The following is a 25,067-nucleotide window of genomic DNA, read 5'->3' as shown; positions in this document are numbered from 1 at the left end:
AGGACAGCATAGGATTTGAGTCCTGAGTCTGTCCCTGCCTTGCCACTGACTTCCCTAACATGATCTTGGCTAAACTGCTCAATCTCCAACTGTCAACATTCAAATTTAAAATGGGAATAATTCTTGAGTTATGTAATATGTGAAACCTGCAGTTACAAACATACAAGTTGTAAGGAGCAAAGGTGGGTGTATTTAATTTGACTTGGTTACAGAAACAAACCAGACCTGTTACATGATCATGCTGCAACATCAAAAAAGATTTTCTTTTAAAATTTGTTTCACTAATGCTGAATGCTGAAGGACTTTCCCCAAAAGAACAAGGTACAGCTGTAACATCTAAAAGCTTTTAGAATTACTTTTGAGTGAAATATTTAGGATCATGAGAAGACTGCAACTTGCTTTCTTCTTTCATCTTACAAATGAAATGAATGTCAACTAAATTAAGGAGAATAAAAGAAAATGTCATATACTGTGTGCAGTCAGCCTTAAAGAGGTTAGAGAGTCACATACTGCAGCTTGAATTCTTAAAGCACTGAATAATTTCATGGCTACTAACGCTGGTTCTTATGCCTACTAAGATAAGGATAATGAAATCTTACGCTTCAGGATGTAAATAGATGATTTGCAAAGGTCAGAAAGGAAAGTTTTCTTCTACACAGCAGGCAGAAATGTGCACACACTTATTTTTTATTTGCCTTTAAAACTGGGACATATTAGCTAAGCAGGATGATAGCATGTAGAAGGTTCCAGTTTACTAAAGCTGACTAAGCACAGGAGAACTTTGAGACTCTTCCTTGCTTTCCTCACCCGATATCTATCATAAATTCTGTTTGATAATTACTGAAAAGTTCCACTTAGAATTGCAACCAAGTAATTAAGAATGACAACTGCTCACCTGAGAAACATAAAAGCCCCGAACCAAGATGAAAAATAAAAAGAGAAATTAAAGAGAGTACTGTCAACAGTTCATTGACATTATCTGAAGTTCCCAGTCACCGGTAATTAATTTTTTACTTATGAAAGTATTTCAAATTTAATTTAAATAGCAACCACAGCAGCCTTCCCTCTTGTAAAACTACTGGAAACAGCTTTCTACTTGTTCCAAAAGAATCTGAAAATAGTTTTGCATCTTCAAGGAGGAAAAGTGGCATGGATTTCTTACATTCAAATTGTTCTTTAGGTTTTTGGAAGTCAGTGTAGGCAAGATAGAGGAAGTGGCTGTTGTTTTACAGTTTGTTTTACTTTATCAGTAGAACTGTTACTATAAACAAGAATTAAAAAAAACTTCTGACCATGCTACACATGATTTCTTTTTAATACTACTTTGAAGAGTAGTATTCAATACTATGTCTTTTGCCTTAAGCTTCTTGTTTCAAAAATGCCATTTCAAAGCACGCAGATATCATGGGCTATGGTATTGGTATTAGTGGTGGTATATATATTCTTGTTTTACATCATAAACCATGAAGTCTATTGCTTCAAAAAACCTTCAGCAGAGCAAAATCCTCAACATTTTAGGACAGTTTTCTGGGGTTTCAACCTACCAGAGATCAAATTTGAAAGGAAAAGCTAATGATGTTGGGCAGCTGAACCTCAGAAGATTTTGCAGAGTTGGATATTCAGAAACCATTCTGGACCTTTTGGAATCAATCACCTTACCTCTGAAGTCTGGCAAATAAAATTGGAAGCAATTCATACCGTAACCTTTCTAAAGTCTGTCTGAAAACCAGAGCCATGTGTTGTCTGTGACACATCCAGTACTTGTTCTTTTATACCTGAATTAAGTCATTTTCCTTCTGTTTCCATTATCCTGATGTAAACTTGCTGAAAGCTCAAGGGTAGCCTGTTCTCCCCTGAGCTGAACTGAAATGTCCTCAACAGCTTATTCCAGGCTGAAGGATTTAACTTTGTGAGAGGAAAGTGGTTGCAGTTCCATGTGGAAGCAATGTTTCTCTTGTTTAACCAGCACTGACAACATGTGGTACTGGATTTAGGAACAGCCTCATTGAACCTACAAAAATAGATGCACAATACTGATAGTGTTCATTCAATTTAAATAAACTTATTTTTTGAAATAACAGACTGGAACATGCAAGATCACTACATAGAAATGAAAGACTAATGGAAAAATCTAATTTCAAACTTGTAGTTTCCTGAAGCATTCCTTATAAGTTTTTTTTTATGATGCTTTTCTTAATGAAATATTATTTGCATTTAATTAGCCAATTAAAAGCCATTCTGTGTAATTCATAATTCAGTAATACTATTTAGGATTCCAAAAGTGCATCTTTTAGTCTCATACTTGCATGTCACTTCTGAACCATTACATACCTGAACACTGAGGCCAGCACATGAACGACTTCTTTTATATAGATCAGACAAACATATGCATTCTAGAAAAAGCAAAAATTAGTTCAAAACCTGCCATGCAGAGGTTGCATGCATTGCTGCACAGCTGGAAACAATACCCAGGCAACAGCTGGAACAGGACAAAGGCAGTTCCAGATGTGGGTGCAATTGCAGTGACTGTGTGTCCCTTCCCTGCACAGCTGGAACCCTGCAGGGACGTTTACTCTGCAGCCATTACCAGCACTGGCCTAAACTGAACTGAGTATTTCCCCATTTCTTGAAGCTGGCAGCTCCTTATTTTATTTGAAAATATGGCAGAACCACTTAGTGCAAGAGAAAGAGAGAATATAACTGATAGTAATGAAAAACCCATGGACTACGCTTAAGAATTTACAAAGAACCTTTCAGGAAAAAAAAACCCCAATCTAATAAAAACCCAGCAACTTCAAACTTGGAAGCTTCATAGAAAGTTGGAGAAACTGATTTGCTTGGCTTTAGTTGAAAGCTTTACTTCTGTTCCTTTCATACTGCCTTTGGGGGACACTGGTTGGAAAAAAATTCTAGTGGTCAAAGAGTTCTTTTCTGCTTAAAATAACACAATGGTAACTTCATTTTTCTAAGGGCTGGGGTTGTCTCCCTGTTTTCCCCAGCTGGCTGCCTCTTTTCCTTAGTCCCCCTAATAAGAAATTCCAGATTAATGCAGCACACAGCTTCAACTCTCAACCTTTTCTGCAATATCTGGTTCTGGAGTACCAGAAATAACATGGGAAAGGGAATTCAAAGTGCACTCTTGGGACTTGGACACTGATGATTGCAGTGCTGCCAACAACTGGGATACTCCTGCAAGCCCAAACTTCAAACCTGATGCATTTTTATGAGAATATGTATTTTTCTGAAAAATACCTCTACATCATAAAATTATAGAAATAAAACTGGTAACTTAAAATAAAAACCCCTCAAACAATAAAATTATCATACTGCTGACAGAGGGAAGCTGTGTCATTTGTAATGCCCAAATATCCAAGGTTTGGTAATATTGCAAGCAACATCATAAGTTCAAGTAAGTTTTCTAAACAAAAGAGTTACACAGAAAAACATACTTGGTAGGCTATTTCCACCTACAGCAAGCAGAAAATCCCTCTCATTGAATCCAGCTATCCAATTATTAAATTATTCCAGCTTGTTCCATGAATACACTCTTTCCATGTAGTGGAATTTGGCACAATGAACCTTGCAGTGTCAAATGGCCATTGAAAATAAGCTTATTTTGCTTTTTTTCTGGTAGATATTGCAATGTTTATGTTTAAATTCACAACTATAATAGCTGCTAGACATTTGTGTTCACCTCACAATTCAATTTAGTCCAACAGCAGGAGAACTCAATGCAACAACAGGGAAGAGTAAGCAGATTTCAAAAAACCAGAAGAGCACGACTTCACAGCATGTGAAAGGTCATTCTGCCATGGAAGGTTTGAAACAAAACAAAGCAAAAGCAGCAGAATGAAAGAGCTCTGGAATAAGAGCTGCAAAGGCCATCAGTCCACACAGTTTCACCCATACAGATGCTTAAACAAATCATGACTTGATCCATATGAGCCATTCAGTGAAGCTACTCTTTATCACCTTCCTGTGGATATGGAGCTTTAATGAAACCTGAGACACTTACTGCCACTTGTTCCTGGCCCACAGAATTAATATGTTTGGTAGATACAAGCTGCAAGTATGAGCCTATTTATTTCAAACTCTATCAGCATGCTTTTACTTCAGGAGAGAAAATTCAGATGTGCGTAGCACAGGCTTAAACACGGAAGATATTCTCCCAATAAAAGCCTGGAAGTGCATATGTAGAGCTGAAAATCCTGGCTGACACTCTCACTTAACTGTGGGATCTCCTTAAATAGTAATCCAAAAGAAAAGGGAGAAGGCAGGTTGCAGGACATGGATCAGAAAGCATGACTTAAATTTGAGTTTGTGTACTTCTCCCAGATTTACACTGGACCTGGTCTGCTCAAGCATGAAATTCCTTAAATATTTGAAGAAGCTGCTGCAGTTGATTTTCCTCTCAGGAAAAGAAGATCTGTGGAGACATTAACTGCAGATGTAAGGCCCAGAACTTCTCCATTCTAATGCCCATGTTGGCAATTGCTATCCCTTGTAGCTAATTTAACAGTATTTCTTGTAAGATTACAAGTGAATTGAGCGATGTGAGAGTAAAAGCACAGAATACATGCTAATTATTATTCTGCTATCTTTTAACAACATACTGGAATGTTAATAGGAGACAGAACAATTCTAACAATGTTTTTAAGAAAACCCTCATAATTATGCAAATTTCCTGTAGTTAAGGCTTGGCAGATCAAAGAACCTTAAAATGAATTAGATAAGGACAGCCATATGGGCCTTTTTATTTTACTCTTTGCACAAATATTGCCTACATGAAAGATGCCATAACTCACAACTAAAGTTCTGCAGAATTTAGGAGATCAGAAGCAGAGTGAAGGCCATGGCTTTGAGTACTTTATGATTTACTCAAGCTCAGGGCTGGAGGGATAACTTAGGGTGATTGGTTGCAGTGGTCCAGCCAACAACTGTTCCCTCACTGAGCACAGCCATAAAGACAATAAATAACAGCAGCTGACTTTGGAGGGGGACACAAAAAGGAATGGGGAGTTTTGTTTTCAGCAGAAAAAGAACTATGTTTTTCCTCATGTTACTTCTTGGGAAAGGGATTAATTCCTTTAAAATTTTGACTAGCTCATTGCTCCTTTCATATAATTAAAAGCTTCAAATATGGATTGACCTGTAATACTATATAATGAAGGCAAATAAGTTGATGAAAATTAGTTTTAAAATAGCATATGGATGCTATATTAATAAAAACTTCATGTGGAAAAGAGGTTTTGTAGGTTTATGCATGGACCAAGAATGCAATGTGGGTTTTGGATTTGCCTACCAGTACATATAAGGAATATTGCTTGATGATTTCCTGATATTCAAATAGAAGAGGATTGTGATATAATGGGCTGCTTTTCCAGACAACAACCTCGTCTGGAAAACAAGGCCAGTAATTCTAGTTAGAACATTTAATGAATCCTATATGAAAACACTTGCAAGAGAAGAAAATCTAGCTACAGACGTAATGTAAATACCCTCAGATAACATGACTTTCAAAAGTTCTTGCAGGAATTATACAGGCTCAAAAAAATCTATTAACTTATTAGTGTTGAGAAAATGATCAAAGACAGCATTAAAAAATTCCCTGTAGCAATACTGCTGGGGTCATAAATGCACTTGGAATTCATTACTGTTATTTCATAATGTCAGAACAGAAAAGGAAATTCATCATGCCTGGACTCTGTTAGGTTTTTATTATTGTAAATATGGCAGCTGTGAAAGGAATAAAGTAGTATTAAATCACATTTGATAACTGTTTCTTAGAGTAAATTGTAAAAACATTGCATTTATAGAAGAACTGCCCCCCAAACACAAACAAAAAACCAACAAAGCCACAACTAACCAAATGCAGCAAGCCCTAAAGAAAATGTTTAAGAAAAATGCATTTGCTTTTGTTCTTGGAAGAGAGAAACAGAAAAAAAAAATTAGGAACATTATATATGAAAAAGGTCTAAATTTTAAGCTAGTTTTATTCCACACATTTGTAAGACATGCGCATTGTTCCATGACACAGAATTAGAAAAATGTCTTTATTTAAGCATGCACAAACACAGAAATGCTGGAGTATCAACATATGTTTTTCAGTTATCTGGTTTGTATTTCAGGATATTTTCTTTCTCTTTCATTTTTCTCAGGTGGAATTAACAGTCCAGAGCACACTATTCATGGTGAGAGCACTGCCTGTGACTCTGATTGACTCAGGACCGTAACATGTCAGCATTTTCCCCCTAAATTACTGCTTTTATTTAAGTTAGTGTTATACAGAATATAATCCAGTAGTGAACTACTCAAACCATTTTTTAAAATCTGAGTTTAATTTGAAATGAGACTGGAGTGACAGATACAGATGACTGCACTTACTGATCATGTTTGGCTTATGAGTTTGGGATTTCTGCCTAAGCAAGAAATGAGTCTGTTATAGTCATAAATGAGACTAATAAACCACTTTGTAGAGTCTCCTGTGTTTCTAGGAGCCAGCAGAACACACCTAGGAAGGCAGAATAAACCCCATTATATTCTAACATCAGGCACTGCTTGGAGCACAGCCCAATGGATGATTCTCTCTTTGGCTGCTTTATTTTTGGACTCCTGCAAACTGTGGCACCTGCACCATCCCAGGCCATTAAAGCTTTAGTTACAAGTTGCACCAAGCACCCCATCCCCTTGATTTTGACCCTGTTACCTAATGATTGATACCCTGCAGTTCCTGCATTACCTGAAAGGACACAGGTATTCCCTCTCCAACTTCCTCAGGCTACCCAGGTTTTGTTATGTTAGCTGCCAGTTGTAGTGAACAACTCCAGACAAATACATCCTGTGTGTTCTGAATATTATCCTGTACTTTGTCATCTGGCTACTAGGATTGTATTTAGGCACTTCAAGGCCACTGCTGTTTCTTAATACATAATTGCTTAGGAAGCAATTAGAAGCTTATGCTATTTCACAAACTGATGATATTTTACCCAACAATTTTTTGCTACAGCCAACTGTTCAAACCCAACTGGCACAGGACAAATGAAAAAATAATGCAATTACAATGTTTGTAATAAAAATGCAATCTGTAAAGAAGGAAGAGAACGCTGGGTTTTGGCATTGTAAACTGAAGGCACCATTGAAACCATTCCCATTTCCCTCTGTCATCTTTCCAACTCCTTGGGTTGCTTGAGAAGCTCAAACACAGACTGTGCCTGGGTATTGCCACAGTGAGTTTCTCTTACCTGACCCATTTTTCAGGTACCCATTTGCATCTACAGTGGTGTACATGATGTAAGGACCAGGCTGATTAACTCCAAAGGGCTACAAGGGAAAAAAACCAAAGAAAAAGGCAAGCAACATTTTAGGAACAGAAAAAAGCTATAGTAATTAAACAGTAAACTGAAGAAAAATGGTTTTACATTAATAATTTATTTTTTATATTTTAACTTCAAAATCTTGCAACTGGTTTTGGTCATAGCATTATGTGGAAATCAATTTTCGAAATCACAGTAATGAGTTGGCAAAGTAATGTTTAATTTCTCATGAAGAAAGCAGTACTATTCCGTCCTTTGGCAAAAGGTTTAATGTTTCCTTGGAAGCTATAAGTAAAGTAAAAACCCCCTAAAAATTCAAAGAAATAACTGCATGTTCTGAAAAAGAGAACTCATTTGATACCGGGAGAATGCACTATCTTGATGGTATTTTTGAATTGATTTTGAAAATACTACACAAATTCCATCTTTTTACAATTATATAGCAGTGTTTCATTTAATTAATGAAAGTGATTGAACAGTTACTTGTCAAGTACTGGTATCTATTTTAAGCAAATTTCCTTGAGGAAGAAAGTTTACTTAAACATCAAAGTACAGTCATGATAAAAAAATAAAACAAACATCCAAGGAAGTTGTGCATTTCTGAGTGATGACCCATAACAAATGCACCTAAGTAAGAAAGGATGGGGAAGGGAGAGGATGAGAGACATCTACAAGAATAGATTTTAAAGGAATTTTTCCTTTTTTTTTTTTTTCCTAGTGCTAAATTCAAGCTGATATTAGGGCATCAAATCCAATAGAGAGCTTTCAAGAAAGATACAGAAGGCACACTAAAAGAGATGATGACATGTTTCACACCATGCCTCAAAAAGTAGTAAGTTTAAACCGCAAGAGTGATAATGATGACAGATTAAATCAAAGCCTGAAAACAATAACTGATTAGAATGAAAACTAAGGAGACCACAAAGGTGATGCAAATGCAGATTTGCATCTGACAAGTGAATAAGGGGAAATTTATATCTTTTTTGGTGCCATAGCTGTACTCTAGTAAAATGTACCTTTTGTTACTTTCTGTCAGAGAACCCCTGTTACAATGGAGGCAATAGCATTTCAGTGATCTCAATAATGAAATTTTCACCAACATCTGCTCTGACAATTTGCTTTTAAAACACTCAATTTTTGTAATTAAGCCAATGATACTATCAAACCTCATTATTTTATAACAGAAATTAAACCCCATGTCTCAAAATAGGCTTGAAGCAAAGGTTAGCCCCTTTTGAAGAAGTTTTTCTATTTTCAAGTCAAAATTACATGTGAAATTTTTGCAGAGCTAACACGCTACTGCTACCTCTGATTCCTCTAAGTTCCTCTTTCAGACCAACTTTCACTGTGAACGCTGATAAACAATCTGCTAATTGGCAGTTTGGTGGGTGAGTTGCAGATCTCTGGAGACAATAAAATAATCTAAACAGAAAACACCACATGTATAGCTGTCTGCAGAATCCTCAGAGCCCAATGGACTTCCTTCTTTGGCTGTGCCCACTGCTGGAGTTTGGTTCAGAAGTGGCTGGATCTGCCCCAAGTTTTGCCTGGACTTTCTAAGTGCCCTCCAAGACTTGGCACAATTCAGAGTTTGGGCACCCAAGTTCCTTTTGTCTCTGGTATATCTCAGCCCCCAGTGCAGGATAACAAAGCTCCTGCACAATGACTCAATGGATTCCAGCTCTGAGCAGCAGCTGCCCAAAGTTATGGGTCTCACAGAAGCAAAAGTTGGCCAATCATGACTTGGATTATACATTCTTCCAGTCAACAGCTCTTCTAATATGTTGAGAGTTTCTGGTAAAATTGCACTCCAGCTTATTTAAAGCTAAATACTAAACAAAGCCATGGTTACACTTACTGTTATTTTCCGAGGACAGTCATTAGAACAGAGGCCGCTGAGAACTGCAAGAACAAAAAGTAAGCTTGATGTGTTTATGTTCACAAACCATCTTAGAAGCACCACCTTCCAAATCTGGTGAAGTCTAGTGATAGTGGCAGGTAGCCATTAAAACACAAAGAAAAAAATATCCTCCTTGTGATTTATGGTAATGTATAACATTTCCTTATCTGTTGGAAGCATACTTGGCAGAAATTCATCACTGTTTTACCCCACCTCACTGGTTAACCAACTTCAAAAGGACAGATTTGCCAGTTTGAAAAATTCCAAATGAAAACAGTTTTAGAACAGTGAACTAAACATTTTATTAATTATTCTTCATTTCTAACCATTTAAAATACTGGCAGAGATTCAGCTTTACTGTTTTAACTAATAAAAAGATAAAGGCATCATTTTGGAACTTGGTTTAAAGCAATCCATAAAAGCTGTAACAAGCAAAAATCCCATTACCAATTTATTCTATTAATTCAAAAGTACTATAAGCAGGTATATATAATGGTAATTAATATCTAAAACCTGTTCCAATTAATTGTTTAGAACTTCCTAGTTTGAAAAACCAGTTACATTCAGAAATCTCTGTTAAAAATCTAAATGAGGGACAGTGAAAGCCATCTGTTCTGTAAGCCAGGACATCCTGTCACACTGAGTATTAGAAAAAAACAACAAAATCCACATACATGCAATAAACTAAGGTCCATTCTGATGCAAAATTTGGACTTCTAATGACAACAGTTTGGTTGAGCAGCAGGCCAGTAATGGCTATGGGCAGGGAGAAGGATGGACACCAGGTACTGAAGCCAGGGAAAAACATTACTTCTCTATGAATTATGGTATCCCAAAGCAAGCACGGCAGACAGAAAATGAAGATTTGGACCAGATTTGAGGGCAGGTCATCCTAACCACCAGGAGTTTCTTAAAGCATTTTCTGTCTTCTTTAAGGGTCCATTGAGTTAAGGGTACAAAATATTTGGGACCAGGGAAATACAGAAAGGTAAGATGTTCACAGTCTGATTTGATATCACTCCCTAAGTGACTGAGCAATGGCACTGCTCTAGTCAAACAAGTTTTCTAATAATTTGTGTGTAAATATTAAAAACTGTCAAGACTCCTAAATTACCATTCTTCACTTGTGATTTCAAAATGTTGACATTTCTATATACAGTAAGATGTACTATTTTATACAGTCCAAACCCCCTCAATATCTGAACAGTTAAGAGAAACAGGTGTGGCAAAGCAGAATTTGAAGACTATATGCACCTACAAATAGGCTTTTAACACTACAGCTTTAATTCTGTCTGTTACACATAGGTGAGTATGCAAGTGGAAGCAACTCTTCCCATTTTGATGCAAAAGGGCACGCTGAAATTTGCTGTTCAGCTCACTCCTGGAACAAATTACCTGGCCAAGCACATTTGACATCAGTTATAATGAGCAAAGCTCTTCTCATTGTCCATATGCCAAATAAGTGAACACAATGAATTTATTGATACACTAACTTACACAAAGCACATTTTGTTAGAAATACCTTCCCTTGTACCACAGTAAAAATATTTTTGGACACTCATTAATTCCAATTTCCTGGGGTTTCTATGCAAAAATACTCACACCCTAAAAGGGTGCTAAAAAAAGGCTTGCCCCAGTTTTTAAGATAGATTTACATAGAGTGAATCAAAAAGCATGTCGCAAATTATTCCCTTCCCCATTAAAATACCACACAATTATAATTAATTCTGGTATGGCTTTGTGAAATGTAAGATTTTTCCAGAGGATTTTCTGCATGCTTTTATGAATTACACTACAGATATATTTTATTATTTAAAAGAAGGCTTCCATCAACATGATAAATGATTAAACACTATCACGATGAGAACAGAGTTCAAGCTGTGGACGAAGTAATAATTGCATCAGCCCCCAGCAGTAACTGCAGTTCTGTTCTCTTATGGTGTGCAGAACGTGTGCTTTAGAGAATTGGATGCATTTAAGTAACATGAAGGCAAATACAATTTTTGAAGGTGAACCTCTAGTTGTTGCTAGTGAGCTTTGTCTTCATAGGCTCCCATACAGCCTTACTTTTCACTCACTCTCAAAAAATCAAGCAAGACAGACAAATGAGCTCAAAGAAAGAAATGAGCTCAAAGCTCAACATCTTTGCACTTGAAGAGCACAGTAGGGCATGCAGTTAAAAAAACCTGATCTAACTCAAGCCATTTAAAGCACCTCTCATTAATTCACACACCCTGGCCATGCTCATGGCCACTCTGTGCTCTCAGGGTAAAGTGGGGCTTGTGCCATATGGTTTTGGGCTGGAAACGCAGAGCTGAGTCCCACAGGGATGCAAAGTGACCCTCAGAACAGACCATGCAGTGTCCATGCACGCCAAGAGTCCCTGAAATGAAATCAGCCCCTTTTGAAGGTGATTCTGCATCATTCCCACATGGCACACCCCCAAGAACTCCAGCAAAGCAGGCTTGCTATGACAGAGGTACAGAACATGACCATAACATTTTCATATGCAAAGGCTCAAATATTCACATTCTTCTCAATGTCCCATTTTGGTTTTATTATGCATTGATAACTTACCAATAACTTTAACAAAATAGGCATCTGCTTCAAAGTTATTTTTCAATGTATGAATATATAAGTCCTTGTTGGAGTAGCCTTTGCTTAGCACAATGATATCCAAGATTCCCTAGAGGAAAAAAATCCCACGTTTACATCAGAAGGCTTATTTACTCTTGGAAAAAAATGCCGTGCAGCAAAGTTTACACCTCTGCTATTTATTTTAATATCTTTCAAACGTTATGAATATAATGCTAATCAATTTGGGAAGGAGAGGGCCATCCACAGCTAAGCAGGGCAATCCAAAGCTGCACAGGCAAGGTTTGTGCAGGGCCCAGGGACCTGCACAGCCACACCCAGAGCCTGGGCTGAGCTGAGGAGCTGCACTTACATCCTCATAGATGTCAAAGAAGGTCGCAACCACGGCGTCCTTGATCTGATTGAGATCTGAGAGCTCCCAGAACACCTTGAACATGCGCCGCACGCTCTTGCAGCTCACGTTGTTGCATGGGACATTTTCTAGTAAAAATGCTTGTTGATTGCTGTAAAACATACATATGAAATACATAAACCAACTTGAGATAAGTCTAAATTACAGAAATTTAAAAATATTGTCATTAAATAGTTTAAGTGCTCTGGAGTTAAATGTAATAAAAGCACAGCTAGCAGCCACTGGGTACTTGAAAAATCTGTAAGTACTTATGTGAACTTTGCAGACAGAATTATAATCGTCATGCCTGATTTAAAACAATCAAAACACTAAATAAATGGATTCAAACCAACAGGAATAACTTAACCATTCAGACAAAGGACTGAACATATCCTTTATTCTGAAAAATGTAGAAATGTACATATCTGCCATTTTCCTAAATTCCTTTCACAATCTGTCAGCTTAAACACTATTTAAATGTGTCCATGCTTTTTCATTATTTCATGAGACATCTCAGCTCCATTAATACTTTTTCTTACACACTGCATGTTTTAAGCAAATTTAAGGTTACACCAAATCTCTATTTGTATGTTTTCCAGTGTTTCAAGCAATATATAAAACACAAAACCCAACCTGCTAAAGTGCAGTAAAAATAGGGCAAGACAAACCAAATTGGGCACTTGCTGACATGTAACACAAAGACAGGTGCAATACTAAATGAGAAACATAGAAAACAAACAGAGTATCAGAGCTAGAGTAGAAAAATCTCCCCTCTAAAGAGTATTCAAGGGAGACACAAGGTTCCCACTATCCCTGATAATGTATCAGTGCTTCTGGAAGAGGGAAAACCTCACACTTCACCAACCCCAGTCCAACTCTTCAGGCAGGTTTGTATCCTGGGAGCCTGCTAGAATCCTTCACGGCAATGGAAACAGATGAAGTTTCCTCCTCTCCTTCTGGGGGCAGAGCCAGGAGCCAGAGCAGTGTTCTGTAAAGGCAGCTCAGCTGTCAGAGCCCAGGGCAACAGGCAGAACCACGTCCTCAGTGTGACCCTGAACACGCTGCTGGCTGAGTGGGGAGTGAGGTGGGTTCTGTGTCTCAGCAGCATCCAGGATGCACAGGCACACACAGGCACTGCTCCTTAGGCAAATCACTGAATTAACGTATGGCCAAAAGGAAATGAGGTCATCTGCAATATTTAAGGTGCTGCGTTATCTGTATCTGAGACCTCATAATCACAACTTGAAATTCTTAAGTGCTCACATTCATTTCACATATTACCTAAGTATCATATCAGAATAGCCAGCTCCAAGGTAAGGTGACAAGCTGAGCTAAGCAGATTATTTAAATTTCTCTTTTTCATCATAGCTTTTAAAAATTTGGACAAACTTTTACAAAGACTCTTTCAATTCTGATTTCTTTAAATTTTCAGAAATTACTTAGATGATTAATTATTTAAAAGATGAAAAACTCAGGTTTGCATTATACTCTGCACACTACTCAAGTCTAAACTAGAAGCCTTGTGAATAGATAGATACAAGGTGTTTATTTACTACAGGAACCTTTTTTATTTTCTTTCCTTACAACTGAGAAAAAAGGAAAACCATAATCAAAGTGGCACTGAGTGTGGAAATGCCACTTTCCTTCACCCTTCTCTATCTACAAGAGAAACATAAGACAAACAGCCGGAAGAAAAAAGCAATCTCAAACCCTAAACAGATACTGAAGACCCAAGAAGTGCACTGTGGGAGAGCCCTCTCATAGAGGAAATGAATTAATTCAGAGATATAGCATCTCCTGTCCCATGTGCTGCATCTCACCTCAGGATGAGGAAATGTTGCTGTGCAGGCCATGCTGCAGCCTGTGATACACAAGGAGCCCTAGAATTGAAGTATCTACTTCCATGTTTCATTTCTGATACATATTATGATAAATAAGTGCAAGCTTATGAACTTCCTATTATTTTGAACAGAATTTTGAAGATTTCCCATCAGAAAGAATCTCCCTGTAACAAAGATAATCATCTGCATCCTTAAAATGACAAAGCAATGTCCTTGAAAGCCCATAAAGACAGACACCTCTGTAATGGTAAAACCTAAAAAATCAATGCTGAAGTGCTCTACAAATGTGTAACAGTCAATACCAAACAATTCAGCTTCAATGCTACAAGAGAGAGCACAAGAACTCTGAACTAAGACCAGCCTATTGCCCTTAACAAGCCATTTGCAGCACTTCAAATATTGAGCTATACACACAAATACACAGCTGCAGATAAAACATGCACTACCTACAACTTTGTTCCAAAGTACAATTGGTACTGATTTGGTACCTTCTGACCAAAGTCAGCTATGCAAGAAAGGGAGATTTAATAAGGCTTAACACCAAAGAAAGATTGAAGACTTATTTTAGTTTTAACATATTCCTTTGCAATTAGAATGAAATATTTACTGCTAATTTCATACATCTCTCATGCTATCAGTTTTAGGATGGTTCATTTACAGTAATACCAGGGACATCTAAATTACCACTATCTTTCTCCAGACGTTCAGAATAATTGAATTTGCCTCTGGTTTTTTAGATTTGCTCAATTACAAGGTGCTCATCAATCCTTCATTTAAAAGAAGTCCTCTATCCAACCTTCCTTCTGACAAGTGACAACTAATAATGATTTAGGAAGAGATAATTTGGTCGAATAAGAGTCCTTCCATATAAAGGATTAATACATACAGATTAATTTAAAATTGAGCATGAACACCTAGAAAACCTTCTAGAAGTCTATCATACTTAAAGGTTTTTTATTCAACTTTCTATATTCAGCTGTTGGTTTGTCTCCAAGTTTCAGTCTTTACTGTTATCAATGGTGTCAGAGCTGCAGTATTGCCAACTTGACCAGTGAAAAACATTCCCTTTGAATAAAAATGGATTTGAAAGACTTAGATTACATATTTGCAATGCAAGATGCCAATTACTAGCACCTAATTGGGAACAATTGTTAAACAAAATTCCTTTCATCTAATTAGATGGGAGATAGATGTTTATAAACTCACAGGCAGTACTTAAAATTCCAGTGTTACCAGAGTCAATTTAAAATCAGCATGTGAAAAAATGAATTCATTTAGGTAAGACAAGAGGTATAGGTGAACCAATTACTAACTACTGATAAAATCCCTTCACCAATTATTATTCTATATACACACACATTTTCTAATACAGAATTCATGTGTGTATGTAGCCTGAATAAAAACCTGTGGACTTAAATTCTAATGTGCAGGTTTTGACTCAAGTCAGAAGTTAAGAGAATTCAGACTGAACAGATAAATACATAAGGATCTACAGTGAATCTAGCATCTTCACCTGTTGGAGTTATATTGAGTCTAAATAAAGACTCAAAAGGGTAAACCTCCCACAATACCTGCAAGCAAAAGTGATATTCCTTTTTATTGTTTCTGGTAAGGAATGTCTCCACATTATTGGAATATTACACAGTGTAATTCCAAATCAAAGGGTTATGGCAGGAGATGAAACAGCAGAGTTTTTGAACAGTGCTGGCAATACTTGAAGCTATTGATCATTTTCCTGACTTGCCCACTGGGCAGGACAGTAAACCAACATTATGCCCAACTGTGGTATCTTTATTTCAGTCTTTTATAGGGATTTGTAAGGATTTGATCTGAAAGTACTTTCCTGAATTGTGATGGAGGCCTGTAATTGATTTTAATCCTTTTCTTCCATCATCAGGTATTGGTATACTTTCAGATGAACAAAATTGTTTCTGCCTGCTTTAATTTCTTTACATTACAGACAGCAAGTAGAAACCAGGTTTCCCAAATGATAGCACAGATTGAGGTCAAGGGTTTACAAAAATGCTTTTATCATTTAATCACAGCAATCAATCACTGAAATTAGATCTGTAGATGTAGCATGAAATGCTTCAGAGAAAGAAATAAACAGCTTGATCCAGAAGTGTTTAAAATCGATTAAATAAGGTTTTCATTTTAATTCGCTCTAATTTAAGGACGGCTTTTAATTTAATTCCCACACTGTTTAAATCTCTCCAATCAGTGACCCAGTTACACATTTTAAAAGAAAGTATTTGCTTAAGTCTCTCAGAACCAATGAATTAATACTGAATGTGACATTTTATAGTGAGTGCAAAAAAAACGTGACTTTTGCTTCCATCTCAAACTGCAAAGCATGTTTCCATTACTTTTCTACAAATATTGGATAGATACAATGTTAACATGCAATGTATTTCTTGATTTTTAAGTTAATTAATCTGTTTTTGTCAGAATTCCTCAGTTTTCTGTACTTCCCTTTTAATAGCTTGTCACATCATCTGCCAGTACCTTCAGTCCTTATGCCTGTGTCACTCAACTTTGATGTCAAGTTTAAAAAAAATTTTGAATGCTCTCAATTGAATAAGCAAACAAATTCAGAAGTAAGGAGAATAAAAGTTTACCACAGCAGTTCACTGCAATAGGTGACTTCTGGGCTTCTACAAGAGTAACTATTCACAAACTGTTCAGTGATTTTACATGATATTACATTGCTGTAATTATACACCAGCCAGAGGACAGAGGCTCCTAAGACTTAAAACAGCTTCAAGTACATTTCTGAACTCCATAAATCTTCGTGCAGCCCTTCTGAAGTGCACCAGCTATCAGGATACACATGATAGTACAGCTCAAAACACAAGATTTCTGAGGCTTAGGTAAAAGCAAAGACAGCAACTTTACAGTTCCCACATGACTGTGTTACTTTGGCAAAGGGAAGGCTGGTTCAAGTTTGCTCTCTAGACTATCTGCAGTCTTTATTCAATGACTGCTGAAGAGAAGATGCAAAGTCTCAGCTGAGGAAAGTCTGGAGTGAAACACCTGACATTCAGGGCCTGAGTGCTTTAACTTTGCATGGCAAGTTCTGGGCCACAACAGCATCACCTCCTTCTTGTCTGCCGTGTCTGAATAGAAACAGCTGCTCTGCTGTTATTTTAAGGCTCAGAGGTACAGACAGAGCTCAGCTGCTCACAGCCTTGTCATGAATCACATCATGTAGGCTGAATACAGGCACGCTACTCTTCAAACTGGGTCATTTTTAGGTGTGTGTCACTATCTGAAGAATTCTAACACAAAAATGTCAGTGGGTGACTCATGTTTAGGCAACCACTAGAAGACCTGAATTGACTTCTTGGACTTCAGCACCAAATTCTCTTACTGTCTGAAGCATCAAAGTGAGGTCCTCACTTGTTTTCCATATTGAAACTACATTCAAAGTATGAACTTGCACCCAATATCATCCAAAATACCATGTAGAGGAAGATAACAAATACACCTGTATGAGACTTACTCTGCTTTGTAATGCATTAGTGCAAGTATCCGTCAAGTAAGGAAGACATTAAGATTCCACAAAGTATGGGTTAAAATACCTTTCACAAGTGATGACCTGAAGAGAAAAGGCATAGCCCAGATAATGCTCCATCCCTGCAGATGCTGGCAGAGTCAGTTGTGCAGCACAGACACACTGCACTCACGTGCACACATCCCGTCTCTGCTGAGGTTCACCAACATCATGGTCTCTAGGGCTCTCAGCTTTTCTCCGAAGTAAACAAGTCTATTCATCATCCCTACTGTCAAGCAAAAGCATGTTCACATGCAAACATGCTGCTACACTTCAAGGTAAAGATAAGGACATGCCAGCAGCAGCATCCCCAGGTGCCAGGTGAGAGCTGCCCACAGGCTGCTCTGTTCCGATCAGCCGGCTGCATTTATCCGGCGGCACGTGCTCAACAGCTCGGGAAGGCACCTACTCAGGTCAGCTCTTACATGGATCACTGCCTCCTCTGTGTACAACAGGCTCCCTGTGAGCATCCCCACATGCCCTCTCCCACCTAGCACCAGATGGTAGCAGTACAGAGTATTGGGAAAGCAAGCAATGAAGAAAAAAATTTTAAAAAAGGAGGATGAGAAGATTACACTGAAAAATTTAATAAGAAGGGTTAGAAGTTTCTTTTTTGAGGGGGTTGGGTGTGTGTGTTATTTATTTTCAGTTCTCTTGGACAATGTAAAAATCACTGGTAAATTCCTGGTTCTCAAAAAGGGCAAACCACTACTGCATTTCTCAGCAGTCACCAGTCAGTGCTCACTCCATGTGACAGCACAGAACAGATTCCCCAGCTCTCAGCAGCCTGATGTTACTAGTCAGCACTGACAGCTGAAGTCAGGAATTTACAGAAGATGATCTGGGAAAGGAAAGGGAGAGAGTCAGCCCCTGAGCTCTGGCAGGAGTGCCTAAAATACTGCCTCATACTCCAGTCCCTGATATAATTCCCCACCCAGGGTCCCAGTCTGAGCCTATACAATTAGGCATTCGGAATGTAGCATGTAAACACACACTTGGGTTTAAAAGGAAACACTTAGCAGAGATCAAAAGTCTTGTTCACTTGATAAAATGAATGAGATGTACTAAAGTCACTGATTTCTATGAGCGATGATTGAACATGAATCTGATAGCTTTATTTCTAGGTTTGCATTACCTTCCAGAAGTGTTCTTCAGTATAGCAAGTGCATCTGGGTAGCCATCCATATTGTAATCTCCAATATGAAGTGTAATTGGAAATGAAATTTCTGTTGAAGATTTGTCATTTTGATATGGTACAAAGCCCCAGACTGTGTCTTTATTTCTGAAGTCTTGCAAGATTGGAATCCACTGTAAAATAAAACAAAAAAAGAACAACTAGGTAAAGAAATTAATTTTATTTATTTAAACAATGTAATTCTATTTAAAACAGCTGACACCACTTCATCAGGATTCTTAACCATTTACAAGTAAGGATTATTTCCCAACTCTGTCACCAAAAGAAAAATAATTTTAAGTACTTTTTATGCACTCAGTTATTCCAGAACAGGAAAATATAGTTAAGGTTGTAAGAATACAACCAGAACATGGAGACATTCAGGAACACCTTAATGAAATCCAGGCTTGCCTGGAATTTATACTAATCTTGTAAGTGTGTAGGTAAGTCAAAACCATCAGGGCCATGAGAGCCTGGGTCTCGTTATTTTGTCTGGAATTGCAAGACAATGCAATAGGCATCACTAAAGCTAGAGGATGGATGCAGCCTCCTTGGATTTGTGGCCAACACCAAATTGCTGGAAACTCAGTTTGCTGCAGGACAGGATGGCCATTTAGAGGGGCCCTGGAAAGGCAAGAGTGGGCAAACAGACACTCAGCTAGCTAGAGACACCCTGCCCTGGACAGTAAAGCCCTGCACTGGCACAGGCTGGGCAGTGCCCAGCTGGGTACCAGCTCTCCTGAGGGAGGGGAGGGTCCTGGTGAGCAGGAAGGTAAAGCTGGGCACTGCAGCTCGAGCAGCAAACCAGCTCTGCACTGGAGCTGCCGCCTGTGCTCCTGCTCAGGATGACCCAGGATCTTCTTTCATATAGCACTTTTTCATCTGCATCTGGATTCTGTGTCCAGTTTTGTGCCCCATAGTTCACAAAGGATTTGAGAATACTGAGTGTGCTCACAGAGGGTCAACAAGATGGTCAGGCACCAGGTATTTCATCAGAGAACAGGCTGAGGGCAAAGGGATTATTTGGAGAACAGAAAATTTAGGTAGGCTCTTGCAATGCCTGTGAGGAGTCAGCTGAGGAGATGGAGCCAGGCTCTCTACTGTGATACATGGCAGAAGAACAAGAGAAAATGCTCAGGCTGACATGAGGGAGGTTCTTACTAGGGATGAACAACCAAATTAAACTACAAATGAAGCCCTGAGAAGTTGCAGGATCTTTGTCCTTGGGGGCTTTCTAAGTCTGACTGGGCAAAGCTCTAAACAACATAGTCTGAATTCAGTTTGCTCCTGCTTAAAGCAGGAGGCTGGGTCTCCTAAAGGTTCATTTCAGCTTGAACAATTTTATTATTCATGGATATTTAGAAGTGCTTCAATTCCTCTCCCTACATCCCCAGAAGCCTCAGATACTGAACTGTTTGATAAGAAATTAAGATTAAAGTATCAAACTGAAAGTACAAAAGAAATGCAAAGTATAATTTCTCCAGGACAGGAAATAGAATGCATCTGCACTTACTTTCCAAAGTACTGCAGAGGTGCTAAATATGAATTTATCTTAATTAAAATCAAGGTAATTTTCCAAGTTAGTATGAAGCTGAAGTGCCAGGGTTAACATTTCAATGCTACAGAAAAAAAATCAGTGTCATCTTAAAAGTCAAGTAATTTTATATGTCACCCAACTGACAATGCCTTCAAAAGGACAGAGGGGTGCCATCTTAAAGGATTGCTATCACCAATATTAAAAACACTTAGCAGATCTTACATGTCTCTCACTCAAGCTTTAATTTTCAGCTATTCAGGAACCAAAACAAGATCATATGACAATATCATATCCTGCCATGGAAAGACTTCCTCGCTAGCACAATCCAGTAACCAACAAGATTCCTGCCACATCGTAATCCTGTGTGACACCTGACTGCTCCCTTGGGATTACAAACTACCAGGAGCAGATTAGAGAAGCCCCCAAAATGACTGCAGAAGTGCACTGAGGTCAGTGCTGTGTGGATCCCAGAGATGGCTGAGAAGCTTGGGGCAGTCGTGCCCATCACTGCATACACCCAGCGTGTGCCGCCTGCGTGTGCCACGGCTCTGAACTGAAACATCATCCGCAACACCTGCTGCAAACTCAAACCTGAAATCGAACACGCTTGGAGCCCCACACCCTACGACATGCACATGTCCAATTAGTTACTTGTCGTTGCTGGAAGTTTGGAAAAATCTAAGAGACAGAAAAGAAGGGAAATGCTCTCACCCTGAGGGAAATTTTTCAAAGGGTTGGATTTCTTAGCACTTACTTGTAATGCAGAAGACAGATGAAACAATATTATTGCAAAATAGTCTAATTTTGAAAAACAGTGATTGAAATCAGAACCATGAAATATAATATAGCTTTTACTTTACATGGTATCATTCACACAGTCAATTGCAGTAAAATCCAATTATATCCATCATATACTTTCTAAATGTTCCCAGGTATGGTAACACTATCTTAAAGAGACAAAATAAAAGATAAATTTTTAGGCACAAATAGAGATTTATTTCTCTTTTTACTCTATTCCGAGTGATTCACAGAAGGCAATTTCACATTCCTAAGGTCTACAATGAGTTACAGAACAACATGTGAGCACATCACCACCTATTGCTACCAAGTATCAGCACCACTGATGCCGCAGAGCAAATCCATCCATGCCACTGAAGCAGTTGTGGGACTTTTCCCAAGAGCAGCTGTGTAACATTGAAGAACATCAGCCTTGTTTGATGCATAACCAGATCACATCCCAGCACCAGCTGTAACTTACAGACAGTTTAAATTCAAAGTAATCCACGCTTTTGGCGAAACTCCTCCTCTGGATTTCTATTACAAACTGCATTATAGTGTAATGTAATGCAAGATTAATTGTTCGTATGCCTCGGGACATATAGTTCAGTACAAAAAGTAAAAAAATGAAAATGTGTTTGTCAACAATATAAATCTTCTGCTTATTTTGTATTTGATAATCCAGACAATTACTTTAAGCTTCATGTTTGCTGTTACTACGTTAATAGGAAAAGACTAAAACTAATTTTTTAATTTCTAAGAGAGAAATAGGTGGATATAATGAGGACACATGAAGCTATTTTTTCCAGTTTTCTGATCATATGATTTCTCCTACACAGCTCAGATGAGAAAAGACTGAAAAATTGAGTAAGTGTATTTTTAAAAGAAATTTTAAATGAACACATAAAATTCAGTCAGAGAAATCAGATTAACTTCTTCCTTTTCTATTAAATTCCCCTGCATAGCATCACTACTAATATCACTTAAAACATTTATATAGATATTTTAGATCCATTAATTATTTGTAGGCTAAAATAGGAAAAATATTTAAGTGCTTGAAAATTTGTTTTTAAACTCTTCAAACATTTGTTTTTCAAGAAGTAGAAAAGAGAATGTTTTCCTGCCCTGTGAAAACAGCATCATTTTCATTTTGAAAAAAATGTGGGGATTTGAGAAAAATAGAAGACTCCTTGCAGTCACTGTAAAGGAAGTTTCCTTACAAAGTCCACACTCTTCCACACTTTAGGGTAGGCACTTCTCTTGCTTGAAAGCCTGTGAGCAGGTCTGAGCCCAACCTGTGCGATTAACACACCTCCATTTCTAAATTATGGCCAGAAACCCGGGAAGCACAAAACCCACCCCCAGCCAGCTGTGGCTCCCAGGCCACAGAACACAGGCAGGGAGCCAGCTGTGAGTCACGAAGTTGGGATAGCAGTAGCCCATTCCTGGCCAACAGTTTCTGGGAATGCCAAGGATGAGTATCAGGAGTAGCTTAAAAGAGCTGCCACAGCACCAGGAGTAACACAAGTCCTCTCCCCAGGGCTCCCTCTCTCATCGTGCTGCAGTTCAGCTGCACACAACAAATAACTCACAGGATTTCAGCATTCATTAGGCTTCCAGTGCGTGCAAGGGTCACCCGAAGCCCTTAGACAGCTGAGGAAATTACTGTGCTTTACACCATTAACTTACAGTGTTCAAAGCCCAGAAGATGACAACCCACAACATTGGTTTAGAATCACAGACAAAAGTAACCAAAGCAGTAAAAGTCATGTTTTCAATGCTCACAGCCCCACAGCTGCTTTCAGAAAGAGAAGCAACTTAGAAATGATGAGAGGACCTTGTAGAATATGTAATTTAAAAACTACAGCAGCTGAATCCATTTCCCCCTTTAAACTGTTACACAGGAATGAGGAAAAACTTCTGACATTGACTGACTGCAGCTGACAATCGATGCTGTCACCTCCCTCTCTAGCCTAGAGAATGACACCAGGGTTTGCTGTAGGATTCACTGCTGTGTTCTACTTCAGACCTGCTCCATTTCCAAGAGGAATAAAGCTATAACCTTTCTATTGTACGCAGAAAGGTTATAAGAGTCATCAAGCCCACAAAGAAACTCTCAGATGAAGGGACTGAAATAATAGTATTTGCCTCAGGAAACAAATGAAAAATCATACTGAATACTTGGCAAAATTAAAGAAGAATTAGTCATCTCTAAGAATATCACAGTATCTAAAGTTCCTACATTAAACAGTACCAAGGACTTTAAAACATTTCTCAGATTAGACTGTAGCTATTGCAGGTGAATTTAAAGGAGTCTGAGGTGTCCTAACACCTGCCACAATCTGAAACAGCATATCGGATTCCACTTGGATCTGACAGCAATTCTGCTGTTGCTATGGAAACTTTCACATTCCTTTAAAACCTTAGGAGGTCTGTATCTCCTTAAGCCACTCGTGTGTATTTTGTTGGCCTTTACTTCTGCTCCACCATCCGAAAGAAAAAAATCTGAGATATTTCTAACACTTAACCCCAACCAGCATCACACAAATTAAAACCTATGATGAAAGGCTATCCTTGAAATAATTCTCCTAGCTTGCCCTGGCTTTCCAGTAGCCATCCAATTGGCCAAAGACATAATGAGAAATATCCTGGCAGACGGGATCTTACCAGAACAACTCCAGTTCTTCCTGACATGCCATTGACTGCCTCTCCTCAGTATAAGTTTTAGAGGCACTAATTGTACAGATGTGTATTTCTGACTGTTATGCATTTCATCCCAAATCATCACATGCTACCATGGAACTGCAGTAACTGTTTCTCATTTGGTTTTATCTAATGCTACAGCAAACAAGCAGGAAGGACAGAACCAGGCCCAGTAGGCAAAGTATTTTTTATAAGACTATCATCTCATTTGAGATCTTTCAGATTCAAGATCGGTTTCTTTAAAAAAATAATGAAATTCTGAAAACAAGAATTTGTTGGTACACCCTTAACTAAAAAAATAAGCCACAAAACCCTATAGCAAAAACTGAAAAAAGACAATGGAGATAGGGAGTGTTCTATTTTTTCAATAATAGACCTGCAATTTCTCAGTTTCCCACAGACTCCCTATAATCCTTAATTACATTCCTGTTCCACAAGGGATACCATCCCCTTGTCAAAACACATTCTGCACTACAAGGGCTCCTTATTATTTCCCTCAAAATGTAAAGTGATTAGTAAGCAGAATCTATTCCAGTCTGTTGCCACAAAGTTTATGTTTATGATTTCTCATGAAGAGTAACCTATTTAGTCAAAGCTTGTCATGTGACCTCACACTGACCAAATTCAGTGAAATGAAACATTTTACTTCCAAACAAATCTAAGAATTGACATACTTGAATAGATTTTTACTTAAAGAAAGCATGCAACACATGGAAAAGTTGCAGACATATGCATACTGATAATTTTCACTGTTTCAGAACAGAAAACAGAAAAAGTTTCAAAAGAAAAAAGCTCCATCACCTCCAGATGAATACAAGAAAAGAGTATTCTTTAAAAAGTTAGACCAGAGCAAGTCATTATTGCATGCCATTTGATACCATCATTTTTAATTAGTCATTCTAAAAATAGGGAGGGAAACTTGCTTTAAAGTTTCTAGGTAAGTCCAAGTACTTTTTGTTTTTTTAACAGGGTGAGAATCTCTTGGATTCTTTGCTGTTTAAAATAAAGGGGCAATATTTAACTGCTAATTTTTATCTCAAAAGTCATTATCTTGGAAATTATTTTCAAATAAGTAGTTTATTCCTATCAAAGAAATTAACTTATGAAGCAAGATAAAAACTGGCTGCAGCATGCAATGTTACTTCAAAGCAGGTTACAATAACAGACTATCTTGAAAAAATTCTAATATTATATAAACTGACCCACATCTTCCTCTGCCACTACTGCACCACTTCCTTTTGGGAACATATCCTGAACAACAGGATCCTCAGACCCCACACACA

At 38.0% G+C, this 25,067-nt stretch overlaps 1 protein-coding gene across 2 annotated transcripts in view; it reads right to left on the bottom strand.

The window, feature by feature from the left end:
• The window catches only part of ITFG1 (integrin alpha FG-GAP repeat containing 1), a 71,673-nt gene that overhangs the window by 8,638 nt on the left and 37,968 nt on the right, over positions 1–25,067 (bottom strand). The window contains exons 10-15 of one of the 2 annotated variants that reach the window (XM_088062346.1): positions 18,729–18,901; positions 12,161–12,311; positions 11,791–11,899; positions 9,172–9,215; positions 7,242–7,320; positions 6,086–6,511 (exon numbers count right to left, since the gene is read on the bottom strand). In XM_088062346.1, coding sequence (XP_087918472.1) covers positions 6,420–6,511; positions 7,242–7,320; positions 9,172–9,215; positions 11,791–11,899; positions 12,161–12,311; positions 18,729–18,901 — 648 coding nt within the window. In that variant the 3' untranslated portion in view covers positions 6,086–6,419. Of the gene's footprint in view, positions 1–6,085; positions 6,512–7,241; positions 7,321–9,171; positions 9,216–11,790; positions 11,900–12,160; positions 12,312–18,728; positions 18,902–25,067 lie in introns of those variants that run through there. The other variant, XM_014255550.2, reaches the window with a different exon arrangement.

Source organism: Pseudopodoces humilis, chromosome 14, assembly GCF_049639895.1.
Source record: "Pseudopodoces humilis isolate 2021_Gansu_Grassland_sample_001 chromosome 14, ASM4963989v1, whole genome shotgun sequence".
In the NCBI taxonomy this organism is placed as follows: domain Eukaryota; kingdom Metazoa; phylum Chordata; class Aves; order Passeriformes; family Paridae; genus Pseudopodoces; species Pseudopodoces humilis.
Note: the sequence above shows the minus strand (reverse complement) of the source record. Positions and strands in the feature narration are given on the sequence as shown.